This window comes from Musa acuminata, chromosome BXJ3-10 (assembly GCF_036884655.1).
Source record: "Musa acuminata AAA Group cultivar baxijiao chromosome BXJ3-10, Cavendish_Baxijiao_AAA, whole genome shotgun sequence".
Lineage (NCBI taxonomy): Eukaryota > Viridiplantae > Streptophyta > Magnoliopsida > Zingiberales > Musaceae > Musa > Musa acuminata.
In genome coordinates, this window is record NC_088358.1 from 29644365 (window position 1) to 29659828 (window position 15464).

Sequence of the window (15464 nt, forward strand, 5' to 3'; positions counted from 1 at the left end):
AAGGGAGACCCATACCTTGAACACAAATGGGCGAACGTGACGCTCCTTTTCCCTAACATTTGAAAGCAGCTGTAAATTACCTCCACGAGACATGGATGAGATGGATCAATGCACTCCTAAAAGCAAACAACTGCATTGACTTGTATACAACCTTTGATGGTTTTAGTTCTCATTCTCCAAGTAAAGCTAGTGTGCTCCTGAGCCACCTTATTTGAATGCAAATGCACAACAGAAAAGGAAAGCCGGAGATGTTAAAAAATTTCCAAGATACGTAAGTTGGAAGATCTAAGTAGTCCATACTTCAGGTAACGTTCATCCTGTAAATATCAGCTTCACAATTTTGCCAAGATTATCCTCAATGACAAATTTCACGACTTCCATGGTACAGAATCTCTACCGATCTATTGCATAACACTTTCACGTAAGATTTAAGGCAAAACAGAAGTTATTTTATCAAAGGAAACTAGTAGGGTGTATTCGGTTGCATAAAGAGTCCAAAGAGAATACTCTCTTCAGAAACTTCTTCCTTGCAATGCTTGTTTGGTAAAAACCAAACCAAAGGCTTGCCGAGGAAGCTATAGTCTACAATCGCAGATGAAATTTAGATGCTTGCATTAAGAAGAAAATCTGTTTGCTCTTCTCTCATCTTCTCTTTTTCGGCCTCCATCCTGCTTTGCTTACCTATGGCATCAGATATAGCTTTTGGTAATAAAAATCCCGGCCTCTCCAGGAACGGAGCTCTATCAAGAACCAAGGGCTCTCTTTGTGTTACTTCAATACCATCAAAGGTCCACAGCACCACAGTAGCTTCACCTTTCAGTCCCAGTGAAAACCATCCTACACCAGATACTGCAATGTCGATGCTGTTCACGTCCCAGCTGTTACCAGATACCTTCATCTCTCGCTGTCTCCATGCACCCAGTTCAGCCACTCGGTCCTGCCCAATAGGAGGCTAAACACCCAAGCACAGAAATGGATCTTGGTAAGTTAAATGAACAAAAAATAACAGCAAAGTCTCTGACAATGATTAAGGGTTTGATTGAAGACAAAGTAGGAGTGCATGATGACATAGCAGTAGCAGAATAGAGGGTTTACTGCCACAAAAGGTGGAAATTAAATTTAAAAAAAAAAAAAACCCCACCTGCAGCCTAATGCCAAAATGCTTCGTTCTTATCTCATCAGCATTATCAGTCTTTCCCATATGCAAAGATACATTTGATGATGCCCAAATGGTAACATAAATTGTTTCCACAGAAGCCTGGGTCAAATCTAATCTCATCAAACTACCAACATGAGCAGTCTGCCCGACCTGAAATAGACATAAACCACAATATTAGTGTTAATACAGCAAAGAACCAGCATGAAACAAACATCTGCAACTGAATCTCCATCTAACAAGTGTTTTTCTGAAACAACTGTATGCAGATCCAACACTGAAAAATACAATTTGGTTTCAAGTTTTAAAGACAGACGGTATAGATCTAGCATGTAAGAATACAACGGTCACCCGAGAAACAAAACAAATGAATAGCTCTTGTGGTCAAAGTTCAATTTAGATATCTACATAGCTTGTAAGAAGAACAGACAGTGCAAAAGAAAAAAAATGTGACAACTAGTTGAAGAGTTGAATATAAAGCATTTGCTCTCACTAGCAGTAGAATCTTGCTGCTCGTCTGTGAATGATCCCTAAGAACAAAGTGGATCAAAGTTGTTCTCTACTTTTTATACACCAAAAGTCTATAAGAAAGAAGAATAATGCAAGACTTTTACTGCATGCAACTCTGAGCATGTTACAAGTCAGTTACCCTGAACATGTGGAACATTGAGTTTTAACTCCATGATGTAATATTAGCAGATTATTTATTTATTCCACAGAAGGTTCAAAATCCAGATGCAAAAGCATGTTCAAGATTCCCAACAGCACCTTGTTATCAGATGAAATTACCAAGATCAAACAAATTCTAACAGAACGGGAACTTCTGGATGCAAAATTCTACCACAAAGATATAACTCAAAGCCATTATTGAACTAACATTCATGATATGTATGAAATCCATATGCAGTAACACTCGACAAATAGGTGAAAAAAATACTTCATCAAAGAGTGGCTTTGTGATAAGTGAGTCATGTTGGAAGATATTTCTGGAGTTATACGATCTTCTCACATGCTTGTCACAGAAGTGCACAGATAGTGTGCTATCCTTCTGAAGGACATGCTACTACAATGATAAAGAATCAGAAGAGTAACTAATCTGTTAGATTTCTCAATTGGTCGAAGAACACCCTGAATCTGATTGTAATAGGTGTCACCAATTACTACTAGTTAGGTGCAAAACATCTATGACCAAAAACTTTAGCTAACAAATATAGGCCCTAAGCATGTTAATCAGATAGCTAAAAAGGTTGTAAACACAGTATCGAGCAACTTGCCTTCATCCGAAATGTTCTTGGCTGCAGCTCCTTCCTGATCTCCACCATCTTCTGCTCCTCTCTTGTCAACCTCATTGTCATCAGATATGGATGCAAAAGACCAGGAGTGTCATACATCTTTGCTTTTGCAGGCAAGATACCTGGAATCCTGAGAATGCCCAATGTGGTCCCTGGAACTGCAGCCTCGGTGAGCCTTGTAGTCTTTACACCTTCTCTTTTGGCAAATGCATTAATCAGAGTAGACTTTCCAGCATTCTGAGCCCCAATCACCCAGACATTCCCACGGGGTCCTGCCGATTCCTTGATACGAGAAATCAAGTTCTTCACTCCAAGATCTTTGCGTGCACTTACCAGATAAATAGCATTAAGCTTAGGAGCTCCTGCAGCCTTAGCCCGGTTGCGAACCCACCTGTCCAACCTCGTCGGTGATATCTGAGAAGGGAGAAGGTCGACCTTCGTTGCAACGAGAACAAGTTTCGGTAATTTAGATGGTTTGTAGTGCCTATTGCCTCCTTCCATTGCCTTGAACAAGGATTTCACTGCCCTTTTTGGAAAGGAACCATCAAAGTCCACACAGTCGACGACCATGACGACCACCGGTGCACTGGTCGCAGGTTTCATCAACCGGCTAGTGACCAGCCGATCAAAATCAAAGTCGGGAATCAAATTATCTGCCTTCTGGTTCTTAACCTGCCCGTAGTTCCTCAATGAGTGGCATCGAGCGCACACTGTGACGGAATCCTCCTCTGTGTCTCTTCTTTTAACCTCTTTCATCCTCCGTTTCTTCTCCGACTTGGAAACCTTCTCCTTCTTGCGCTTCTCTAACGTCTCCTCCGTGTTGTTCCCGTACCCAACGCCGGCTGGAGCAAACCCATCCAATTCCTTCCTAAGGTTATCCTCTTCATCGTCCTCTTCAATATCCCAGTCCAAGTCCCAATCGATCCCATCATCCACTGCCTCTCCTTCCTTGGCTCCCTCCATCAAAATCCTATCAGAAAGGTCATCCATATCGAATTCAAGATCGGACCCTGACGCCAACCCATCGATCCCTCCCTCCTTTTCTTCTTCTTCTTCTTCTTCAAGAAATCCATCCGAATCAGAGGAGAGGCCACCAAAGTGGTTCTCCTCTTCCTTCCGGGGGGCGACAACCTTCTTCCGGTAATATCCGGGGAGATCGGGGTCAGTGTCCTGCATGAAGATGCCGCAGCCGGGGCAGACGAGGCGGCGCTCATCCTCCTCCCTCCCTTCACTAAATACCGGGCCTTTCGGGATCAACGACTTGGCAGAAGCGGAAAGAGAGCAAGAGGAAGGACGGCTACCCCGGGTGGGGAAAGCGAGTGGGGAGAAGGGAGCGTTTGGAGTAGAAGAAGAAGAAAAAGAAGAGGAGAGCAGAAGATAACCTATAGAGCCGCTGCTTGTTCCTCTTCTTCTTCCTCCTCCTACTCGAAGGAAGAAGAGTTCGCGGGCGACGGAGGCGAGACCCAGCGATTCCGCCATCGGGGTTAGTTCAGGGCTCTGCTCACGCTGGTGCTATCCGATACGCGAAGGGCTCTCTCTTATCAGTTAAAAATACAAATGTTGTATATAAAAATATGAGCGAATTCCCGGAAAAAAACATGGTGTTTTTCATTGCAGAAACCTCCAAAGTTTTTTTTCAAAAATAATTATTTTATCCCCATTAATCACTGTGTCTACTCGTGCTGACAGGGAATGTCGATCGTTCCTTCCTTGCCATTAATCACTTGCATCTTTATTTGCCAATAGTGAGAGTCGATGAGGTATATATTTGCCAAACTGTAAACAATAATCTGAACTAGCATGATTGCCAACCCCCCAAAAGAGAAATCTGATACGGATAACAATGTCAAGGATCATCCATTAAAGTAAAGATAAAAGGACAAATGGGCAAGAATAAAAATTTTAAATCACTGTTTCATAAAGCTCCTCATTTCATCAAAGTTGCAGTCCACAATCACTAAAACAGAAGTACATATTAGAGCCAGTGCAAATTCTACAACATGCCATCAGCCTCTTGGATTTGCATGTCCACTCAATTACTTAAGAGAATACAAGATATCATCCCCTGTTTTGTGGGGGTAGCATAATCCACCAAATGAAAAAGCACTGCCCCTCTGCAGCCATTGAAGCAAGGGAAAAAAACTAAATATTGCAAAAATATGATCCTAAGTATAGCTTATAGCTCGTAGAAGCAACAATGGGCTAGCAAAATTGCTCGCTGCAGAAATCTACCTTTCATGTAAATGACCAAAATGCCTATATTTGCTGAAGAGAAAGAAATAATGCCTGGTGTTTTGAGCTCATCTGTAGTTGTAGTTGTGGTATATTCCCTGAAAATCAATAGCTATCCATCTAGATATGGAGCCGGCGATGAGACGAGATGATCATAACTCATCATGGGCCGCTCTTTCTTGATCAGTTCCAGCATGGGATGAATCAACAGAATCTTGCGTGGTGTGCCCTGCCTCAGGCGTTGGCTCACCAGAAGTATTGTTTGAGGTGCCTGTGCTGTTCTCTTGGCTCACTGGTTCTTCTTTTGGAGGTTTCTCAATTTTTGGTTTTGGCTTTGGAATCCTATTGACACTTGCAACCTAAAAACACAGGATTTTTGGTATGTCAAAATAGCACAAGATGAAATTGATTAACCTGCTTTTATATTATGTACACAGTACAGAGCTCCCTTACCTTATCCTGAAGCTTGGCCACTTTCTGGTATACTTCTTCTGATTCGAATATTGGTGTGCTTAAGATGGAAGTCCTGGAACAAAGAAAAAAAAAAACTAATTGAGTGAACCCAAATTCAAACCAAAGGCAAAAAATCATTGGAAGGTTTTGCTGATCACACTATGGTATGTTGAGATGTCAGGCAAACCAACATTTTGCTGATCACACTATGGTATGTTGAGATGTCAGGCAAACCAACATTTTCACAAAATATTCTAACATCCACCTGAGAGCTAATACCAAATAGTATACTGTTGAGATGTTAGGCAGTGGAACCAAACTAGACCGTCCCTAGATGTAATTTATATTTTATCACACACAACTAAAAATCCTAAATATTTTCGAAACCCTATATGCTCATGTGTTTGGACATCCTGATGTTACCAAAGTCCATCTAGCTTTTATCATGCTGCTTTTAACCTATTGCAAATTATCCAAAACCAGTGTGTGAAGGATCTATATATTGATATCCAGGACTAAAATCTAGATCTGATACTGGTTTCAGTAACTTGATAGATCTGTATAGTACAGGTAGATCAACCGATATCAAAATAAAAAATAATTGAAAACAAGTACAGACAGGTACAGGCCTATATGGTCCAGTACCTGCCCTTGGTTATGGTCTGGTACACACCATACTGACTGGTACTTAATTCCTTGATCCACGTAACGATCAGCAGAAATTTTATACTATACAAAACATTACAATGGAAGTTCATTTTCACAAATTTGAGAATGACAGTGCTTAAGAAAAAGCAAAAACAATTCTGAGGTAGTTCCCATGGTAAATGGTCACAGAAGAAAGGGCATGGATAGAATTTCTGCTTCAACTTTAGCAGCAATAGCATAACCCAACATCAGCCTAATAAACTCCATGAATACTCATTTCTTATGCTTAAAAAACAGATGCAGCACAACAGCAAAAGCTCACAATTACTAGAGTCAGCTAGATGAATCTTTTTCTATACTTGAACTCCTTTGGTAGGCAACTTAAATGATCAAACTAGATGCCACAAACCATTCAAAGTGTTCATAAAACATTTAGTGTCTTCCCCCACCTTTCCTAGCCCCACAAATCTTATGTAGAAGATGATGGTTTATTGACCAATTAAGAAAAATAAAATTTATTCAATAGTAGAAACAAGGGAACATTTTGCAGAAAAGTTAAGGTTCATCAATATATAAAGCCCAAGAAAACACCTCTTTTGTTGTTCCTCCTTTCCTTCTAGCCAATTTCTTAATTTTTCAGCTTCACTCAGTACCTGCAAGAGAATTCATTCGATGCAGTTCTATTTACAAACCTCTTAACATGAGAATAGTTTACAAGAAAATATATATCACCTACTGCATGAATCAACTTTTTAAGTCATATAATGCCAATAATTACCTCTTCAGTTTTATCTTTGGGAAGCCACGGTTTATTCATTTCCCAATTATTCACAATCTGTAAACATTCAGAAAAATATAATCAACAGATGTGTTACACGGTAGCCAGTCTATAACAAATCAATGCATTTGTTATACATAACAGATACAGATGGAATCGGTTACCATCATCACTGTTATAAAGACTTTGCGATGGACTTGGTTATCATCATACATACATTTCATATTCTACAAATAGTGAGCAAGACCAGGTAGGGTTATTCAAGGACAACTACATGCAATTACATCTTTTCATACTTAATAACATTAAGTCATAATGTCACTTATACAAGTTCTACCCCAGTCTGAGCTATTTTGATTGAACTATGTCTTTTCTGTTACAAGAAAGGATATTTGAACAAATCAAGGAAAAACATGAATCAGCTTAACAAATCTGACTTCATAGTTTGCAACTCCAGATTTTACAATGATAAATCAAAACCTCCTCGTTTACGTTCTCTAACAATGACATTGATGTCTTATGTAGATTGCATTCAAACAAGTAAGAGGATTCAAAGACACTTATGGACATCAGATTAGCACATTTTCCAGACATATAGGAAAATAAGAAACAGTCTAAATAGTTAGCCTTGGCACCACAGGTCAACAATAAGTTTTGCTCCATGGTGACTGTCCAGGATTCAAATAACATGATTCACTCTATCCATGTAGACTCAAACTCTGTATATCTGACCCTCAGGATCCCATTGGTGGGAACCTTATGCATTGAGTTATCCCTCTATTTATTAGTAAATGGAAATTAAGCATGTGAAATCAGCATCTTGGCATTACTAAGTACCTTTTGTAGGTCATTGAGGTAAAGACGAGCATGCTCACAAGCAAGTGGTCGTGCCGTTAACTCGTTCAATCTAGATAGAGAAATCAAGTATTAGATATTATACATTTTTATCTATCATCACCACCATGTTCCTCGATAGTTAAACTGTAATTTACCTGAAGAATATAGGGTCACCAATGGCTTTGAGTGATTCTAGTCGTTCTTTAAATTCACTAGCTGAAGCATCCTCACCATCAGTATACAACCATTCTTGCACCTAAAATAACAGAAAAGAATGATTAAAACCCAGCGCAAAGCACCATGTGACTAGAGACTTAGTAAAATAAATGACCAACCCCACCTCACTAAGTTTCTCTACAAAGAAAGAGCGCTCTTCTTCAGATGAGACTTTCCCAACTTCAGCATTATCTTCTATCTGCAACAAATAAAGTTAAAGCAAGAGAGAATAGTTTAAACTTTAAATGATACAAAAGTTTAGAACATAATAGTTAAATCATTTACCAGCTGAATTTTCTGAAAATCAAATTATTTAAATGATAGATGGGAATATTCCTGTAATACCCAATCCCATGGCTATCATATCTTATGTTAGCAGAGTGTCATACTTGTTCACATTGTTGCACTCAGATTTGAATGGTTAAAATTGGGTAACATCCAATATAAATAAGATTTCTCAGATTTGAATGGTTAAATATGAGTATTATACAATATGGTTTCTTTCAACTGCCATAACTTATTCACAGAAATGCCAAAGGCTACCAAACTTAGAGTTGTCAAAGTCTCAAAACGATCCTTTTTAAAGGCTGCATGCACATGTCAACACAAAAATTCAAGTTTTTAGATTGAAAAACAACTGGAGCTATGAAGGATTCTCGAGTTGCTTGTAACTATAGGAGTATAACTTTCAGGCAAGCTACTAAGAATTATGATGAACCATCACCAACATTGAGGAATAACTGCTCTCAAAGTCTCCTCTCAAACAAAGTTTATACATCATATTATCATAGTCCATGCTATTCTCTAAATATGTTTGGATAATACAATTTGATTTTCCTTATCTGTTTATCTTTTTCCAGGAAAAAAAATTCTTTATAGATGTTTTATGATCTTCCAAAATATTTCTAGGATGACTTTTCTGATTGTTTTTTTTCCTCAAGCAATACTAATACAAGATTACATGTTTATTTCAAAATTTGGTTGCATGATAGAATTTAGTGAAACCTGATCTCAGATCCCTACATTGCCTTGTTTATCAGTTTCAACCATTGAGGAGTATGAAATTCTAGCCAAAATAATTGATTAAAGGTTGTCCTAAGTTGACAATCTGTGCAGCCATGATTTTCTTATAATACACCTATATTAGTATGGTATACAGACTACAACCATCCACAGAGATGGAAAAAGTTCCCCCACTATAATTAGAGGTGAAAGCTAAATTACCTAAAACTACAAAAGGAGGAACAAATTTTTGGATTAAATTGGAAATTTTGTTATAAATTAATCAAACTAAGCTTAATCATCAATAACCCAAAAAAACTGTGTTATGAGCTCATAATATTTTTCAATCCTTCAAAGAGAAATTAAATAATAAAGTAATGTGTTAGAGTGCGAACAGAACAACAAAGATTTGATTATCTCACAAAGTAATACCTTCACCATATAACAGGGAGCACACTATTAAATAGGAAAAACTACACGACAAACCTTTTCTCTTGTAGAATATATATACTCTTCCAGGCTATTTTTGAGCTCTGCAGTTCTTCTTCTTTCAGCATCCTTTTTGTCAAGTGCACCTAATCTGATTTTAGCTTCAGAAAATGAATCTTTTGAAAGAACAGATCCTGGCCCTGAAGATTTCTCCACTACCTATGGCATACAAGCAGATTCTAGATTCAGAAAATGATTTTTAAATAACAAAAAAGCAGAATAATCATTCAGGTTCTACCTTTAGTGGTACTCTAAAGGTTTTCTTCTTCAATATTTTTTCTGTAATGATATCGTTATCTTGCTTGCCATTAGTGGCATTGGGTGAGATATCAGCATCATCATCAGAACTCAAGCTTTCTGCATTGCCTTGTGAAGTATTCCCTGGACTTGTTTCAGTAGATACATTAAAACTGTCAGTGGTGTTATTTTCCAATGTAGTGTTTTTCCTAGGAACTTCCACCCATTCTGTTATCTCAATAACTGCCTCTGCTCGATCAAGAGATATAACTCCACTTCTGCTCAAAGAAAAATGCAGATTTGCTTTGATGGGAGATGAGAGGTTGCGAGCAGCATACCTTCAAAAGAAAAAGGTGACACAGAAGTTCAATGTAACACTAGCAATTAGAAAAAACAACTAAAGAATAAACAAAAAGAAATTAAATAATATGTAATATTGAAATATCACAAAAAGCAACTTAAATAAAAAACAACAAGATTTTTCAATAGCTTCTCTGTAGTGATTAATTCAGAGGTGAGGTGTCTTACTTTTCACTAGTTTCAGTCAAACCCAATACTGAATATTGTGCAAACTTAGATGAAAGAACTCCTGGGGGCAGTTCATTTGCTTTGTCATAGCTAAGTGAAGCTTCAAAATCCTTGTTATGTTTAATAGACCTGAATAACTGTTCAACAAAAGGGTTATGACAATAACCAAAGAGCTAAGAGGCAGAATAGGTGTTATATCAGAAATTTTTAATTAAACATATGAAGTAGACTCAATAGAATGCAAAGTTTCTACCTTGATGGGCATTTTTTTCATCCGTGGTATAAGCAACACATCAGTATTCTCATCTTTTAAAAGATCAGGCCCATCTAGTTGAAGCACAAAGCCATAAGAAGATCCATCAATCATTCCTAGCCTACGATTTAGCTTGATGCCATCACTCAAATTGGCAGCATGTAGTGATGCACCAAGAACTATTGCTTCGTCAGCATCAAGGTGCTTGTCCAGGTCATTCCTGCCAAGAAATTCCTGGAGCTTAGCCTGCATCACGATACATTGTAGTAAGTCATTTCCACCATCGAACTTTTTTAAGGTAATCATCAATGTGGCATTGATAAATAACTGATATATATATCATTGAAACTAGGTATAGTGAAAACTACAAAAGGTGTGCATAAGGGACCACATGCAACTTCTATTCATATCAAAACTATACAACTTGATCTTACACTTCTCAAGATGTTTCTAAGAAAAGTAATTGGCAATATCATGTAAATTTGCTGCAGGAATCAACCATCAACCAAATAGAATATATACTAAAACAATTAGCAATCCCTGTCTAATTGATTGTTCAGAGTCTGAACTTCAGACTTTGGTTTAAGTATAACAAAATACAATTATCCGAAAATGAATAAATCTAGAAGGCAAGAATATTAGTTCAAACTTATTTCTTGATATGTTTGTTATGATTTCTAATCCAACACCAGTTATACCCAAAGGTGATCAACCAAGATGATAAGTACCAACCTATCTAGGTGAAAATTGTTAAGTAAAACTGTTACAGTGCTTTCTTGTTTTAAAAAAGAGTCTTGAATTTGCCCCACTAATACAGAAATAAACAGATACTCTAGATATGTAACAGATATATAAAGACATGTAACACTAGGCTTAGTCTCACATCGGAAGTAGACTAACACTTAGATTAGCTTGTAAAGGTCCGATAGCTGTACTACCATTAACTTTTAGTGGTTTAGGCTCAATGAAATTAATACACCAGTTATCTTATAAGACCGGGTCGTGACAAAACCTACAGTAGTTCCCTACTTAAATTTAGATTTTAGCTAATAATAATTAATGGTGACAACTTCTCGACCTATGTTACACAATCTTCATTTTAGCTTAAAATATACCTTCATATAAGGTACATGGCTGTTGATTTGACTTGGTTATAAAACTATAACACAACTTCCGAAACAGGGACATTTTGACAAGAACCTCCTGAACAACATCATCCAAATCTAAACCGACAAATAGATCATTTTTGTAATGATCACTCTTGGCTAAAGCCTCTTTCAGAACTCCAACTTGTCTATGCGATAAGTAGGGCATATTTTCAGGAACAAAGTTATTAAGGCCAAAGAAACAGAAATATTATTGCTAGTTACCTGTAACTTTGGCACACGAGTAGCCCCACCGATCAGCTCCACAGCATAAATATCATCTATCTTCAATCCAGAGTTTCTCAGAACCTCTTTTAATGGCACAAGTGCCCTCTCCCACAAATCTGCACAGAGTTCTTCAAATTTTTCACGAGATATAGTGCTTCTGAAACACACAAACATTGAATACATTCAGTATTGACTTTGTAAATGCAAAGCTGAAGATAACATTATAGCATAAACTTGGCAAATACTAGCAGGAATATGCAATCACAAATAACTTTTACAACATCCAAAAAATTTTAAGATAACATCACTGAGTATTGTAAATACCTCTTAAAAACATTACTACAAATAATAACAGATAAACTTCGTCTCCTGGTTTGTGAAAGAGTTTTTTGTAACAACCTCAAGAAAGTTAGCAAATATTTCTGCTCAATGAAATTTTAAAAAATGACCGATAACTTAGGTACAACCAATTCCAAAATATAAAATGCTTCAAAACAATCATGAAAAACCTAAGAACATCAATCATAAAACTAGTCATTCAATCAAACTTCATAAATGAACATAGTAAGATATGCAGATTAAGGGAAAGAAAAATCTTATATGACAAAGCATCCAACCGTACATGCATAATTAATTGAACATAATAATGAAAGTCAAACTCAACAATCAAGTAATAATAAAGCTCAAGGAAAACAGAATGCAAGTTAACTGAAAGTTGACAGAGGTTTACTCAAGTGTTAGGCATCCCACAACTGACTTTTAACAATTTAAATGATGTGATAAATTAAAATAATATAGTGCTAACAGAAGTACAATAAGAGAAATGGTAGTAGCCAAATGATGGCAGAAAACAAGTTATATTAATAGGAATAGAAAATATATAGAGAGAGAGTATAGGTTTCAAGTCATCAGCAATCAGATTGGCAGCTCCACCTATCCAGACCAATAAATACCCAACACCACAAGGCTTAATGGTGATCATACCTGAAATCAAGGTCATCATATATAGATTCCACTGAAATTGGGGCCACTGTATTTGCACTCAAAATTTCTTTTGTTCGCTTGACTTGTTTCTTCAATTTACCCATTGCCTTAGGAGACGTCCTCAAATCAAACCCATTTCCTAATTGTTTATTGAACTCGTCAGCAAAGTACTCCACTAAACGCAATTCCAGATCTTGACCTCCAAGTTTCGCATCCCATCTAACATCCTTTACCTGTCAGAATTAATATGCTAGCATGAAACTCCTACAAGTAATGATTAAATCAACCAATATGTTTTGACAAAACCATGGCAGGTCATTTTTTGCTGCATAGAACAAAATTTAAACAATGTGCATGCTGCATGAAAGCAAAACTAATGGGAGTATATGAAACAAGAACATGCAAGTAAAGTCACATTCTACAACAACATCAAAGTCATAAGTTTCAACCCAACTAAAGTCATATTCTAGGAAGGAATATAGGAAACACCAAAACTGAATCTTCTTTTTATCCATGTTTTTATTATTGCTTCCTCTTATTTGTGTTTGGTGGGTCTTAAATTTTCTGCTTGTATCTTTGTTGTAAAGAGATATCACTCATGAATAGACATTGATTCTCAACCATAATTGATCGACTTGGTGATAAACAACATATTTGCTGAATGCTGTCCTGAGTTTCCAGCAAATTATAGAAACCAAATTGTTTAGTTCCAGCGTAAGGACTTTCATCAGCCTTTGCAGGGATTGCCCACAAAATTCCTACACCTAAATCTAACTCAAAATATTCTATAGTTGATTTTTCATACAGCTGAACACCAGTTGTTACTTTGCATCAATGAGTCCAATAAGCTACATGATTTTCAATTTGTTGATGTTCTTACCCACAGCTTTATCAAAGCATACATATCGGTTCCTATTAGTTAAGGTTATTCCAAGGTGAAGGATTTGGCTACCCGTTACAACCTAAAAGGCATCATTGTTGATATAGAAAATAAAAAAGCCCAATATCTCGTTGTACATTAAATCAACCTGACTTGCAAGTTTCTCCATCTGCTCTTTCTTTAATTGATGTTGGAACAGTCTCCCAGTATACACATAGTATCCATTTAAATTCCAGGAAAAACTATATATCTAAGAAGTTTCTACATAGTCCTAGAAAGTAACAGTATAATTCTTTCATCAGTGTTCTAAAATGCAGTTTGTGAGGCCGTATATTTGTATATGGTCATGACGCCACATAAGAAGAAAGGTCATTTATGTATATAGAGAATGGAAGCAGACCAAGGAAAAAAAAGTTCTGGCTACTTTTAGAGAAGGAATATTGAGACACGACTAAGATAGGCTGGTAGAGACAAATGCAAGCATAGGACATCATTTAACTATATAATCCCAAGAGTTCTAAACAACGGGCACTTCATGAAAAGTAGCTTTCTAAGCAGCACATTTGAATTTAAGGTGATCAGAGTTTTACCTGGAACTGGTTAACCGATACCGTCTTCCCAAACTCCTTTGTATTGTACGCCGAGAAGTAAACTAGAGCGGCGTAAGTACTAGTGGAACCCATATCATATAATATAACATGCCGTGACTCGTTCGCAAAGTCCTTATCGATCCCGTACTGCAAAGCAGCACCAGCGTGCTCGTTAATCAGCGAGAGCACATTAATTCCTGCCAGCTGTGCCGCCTGAAGTATTCCCCTCCGCTCCGCCTGGCCAAAATACGGCGGCACCGAAATCACAGCATCCTTCACCGGGACCGTCGCGTGGGACTCTGCTAAGGTGATCCCATAACTAAGGACCATTGCAAGCAACTCCTCTGCGGTATAGACGGTGACCCCATCGTCAATCCTGATGCCGGCGGCCCCTCTCGAGTCTTCGACGAGGTCGTACGGTAGGTAGAGAGAAGACGTGAGATCCTTCGCATTCTTGTAAGGCTTCCCGATCATATCGCGGACGAAGGAGTACACCTTGTCCGGGTACCGCGCGACGATCCCGGCGGCCTCCTCGCCGACGAGGCGGTTACCACCATGGAAAGCGACGACAGCGGGGGACTTCCGCTTGGACATCTCGTTGATGGCGATGGATATGGGGCTCTGGCCGGGCATTAGGTTGACGACGGCCACCTTCATCCATTCAGAGCCAAGATCGATGCTCGAGACGGCCGGTTCGGAGGGGATCAAAAGCAGGGAAAAGGTCGAAACCAATACCAAAAGAATCCGGATTCCGGCCGCAAATCTCGACATCTTTGCGGCCGATCTCGAGCTCCAGCCAAAGATGAAGAATAATTTGGAATCAGTAGCCGGATGATGGGGAATGGGAGGGGAATCTCACCGTTGGAGGATGAGTAGGGTAGGGTTTGGCGCTGTCGCCTCCGAAGGAGCTCTGTGGAAGGAAGTAGGATGCGGAACGGTCTCTCGTCTTCTCTCTCTTGGCGAGTTTCTTTCTGCTTTCTATTATTCCTCGCTATTTGTTGCAAACGATAATAATCCGTCTCATTTACATATATATATATAATATATATAGCAAAATACTACATGGCAAAGCCGCAATAGTGCCAATGGCATATTGCCACGTCGACATACGTACACGTGGCGATTGGTAATAAGCGGGGTGCGTTGGGAGATCCAGGGTCGTGGATGGACGACTCCCCGTCGAGGGGTGCGTCTGCGGGCGGATCACGCTTGATGGAGTGATCTTGACCGTTGAAATATGGACGGACCAGATCGCCGCATGTCATGGATCGAATGGGCCGACCAATCGTAAGCCTTTTACTGGTGCTGTTCAAGCCCATAAGAGTTGCCGAACCTCGGGCAAACAGGCTCTCATCGGAAGCGCCGAGCGAGCCATAACTGGGCCCCCACACCAAGTCCAACGCGGAAACAAATGCCACTGGAAGAAAGAAGACGAACCAAAATGAAATAGAATAAAATGGTAAGCAACCAAATTTGGAGGCTTCAAAAGAGAACGATTTTAAATAGAGAAAGTTGT

At 38.5% G+C, this 15464-nt stretch overlaps 2 protein-coding genes across 2 annotated transcripts; both read right to left on the reverse strand.

Annotated features, from left to right (window-relative positions):
- Positions 1–290: 290 nt before the first annotated feature.
- LOC135650535 (GTP-binding protein BRASSINAZOLE INSENSITIVE PALE GREEN 2, chloroplastic-like) lies at positions 291–3990 on the reverse strand. Its single transcript, XM_065169974.1, has 3 exons — positions 2431–3990; positions 1142–1309; positions 291–952 (listed from the first exon to the last, which is right to left on the reverse strand). The coding sequence occupies exons 1-3, from the start codon at positions 3925–3927 to the stop codon at positions 602–604; spliced, it is 2016 nt and encodes a 671-aa protein (XP_065026046.1). The 5' UTR covers positions 3928–3990; the 3' UTR covers positions 291–601.
- A 354-nt stretch (positions 3991–4344) lies between these two features.
- LOC135650534 (heat shock 70 kDa protein 17-like) lies at positions 4345–14940 on the reverse strand. Its single transcript, XM_065169973.1, has 14 exons — positions 13949–14940; positions 12479–12711; positions 11492–11651; positions 10122–10367; positions 9869–10005; positions 9342–9678; positions 9101–9262; positions 7737–7811; positions 7552–7652; positions 7397–7466; positions 6560–6616; positions 6373–6434; positions 5134–5206; positions 4345–5039 (listed from the first exon to the last, which is right to left on the reverse strand). Exons 1-14 carry the CDS (start codon positions 14717–14719, stop codon positions 4833–4835), a joined length of 2691 nt encoding a protein of 896 aa, XP_065026045.1. The 5' UTR covers positions 14720–14940; the 3' UTR covers positions 4345–4832.
- Between the last annotated feature and the right edge of the window lie 524 nt (positions 14941–15464).

Bases quoted from the DNA above. Each gene is read 5' to 3' on its own strand.
- LOC135650535 (XM_065169974.1), bottom strand. From the start codon at position 3,927: ATGGCGGAATCGCTGGGTCTCGCCTCCGTCGCCCGCGAACTCTTCTTC. The intron at 1,310-2,430 runs GCAAGTTGCTCG...TGTCTATTTCAG, and splicing joins CAAGAACATTTCGGATGAAG to GTCGGGCAGACTGCTCATGT. The intron at 953-1,141 runs GTGGGGTTTTTT...TTGGGTGTTTAG, and splicing joins ATTTTGGCATTAGGCTGCAG to CCTCCTATTGGGCAGGACCG.
- LOC135650534 (XM_065169973.1), bottom strand. From the start codon at position 14,719: ATGTCGAGATTTGCGGCCGGAATCCGGATTCTTTTGGTATTGGTTTCG. The intron at 9,263-9,341 runs GTAGAACCTGAA...TGTATGCCATAG, and splicing joins CCTTTAGAGTACCACTAAAG to GTAGTGGAGAAATCTTCAGG. The intron at 7,812-9,100 runs GTTTGTCGTGTA...TATTTGTTGCAG, and splicing joins TATATTCTACAAGAGAAAAG to ATAGAAGATAATGCTGAAGT.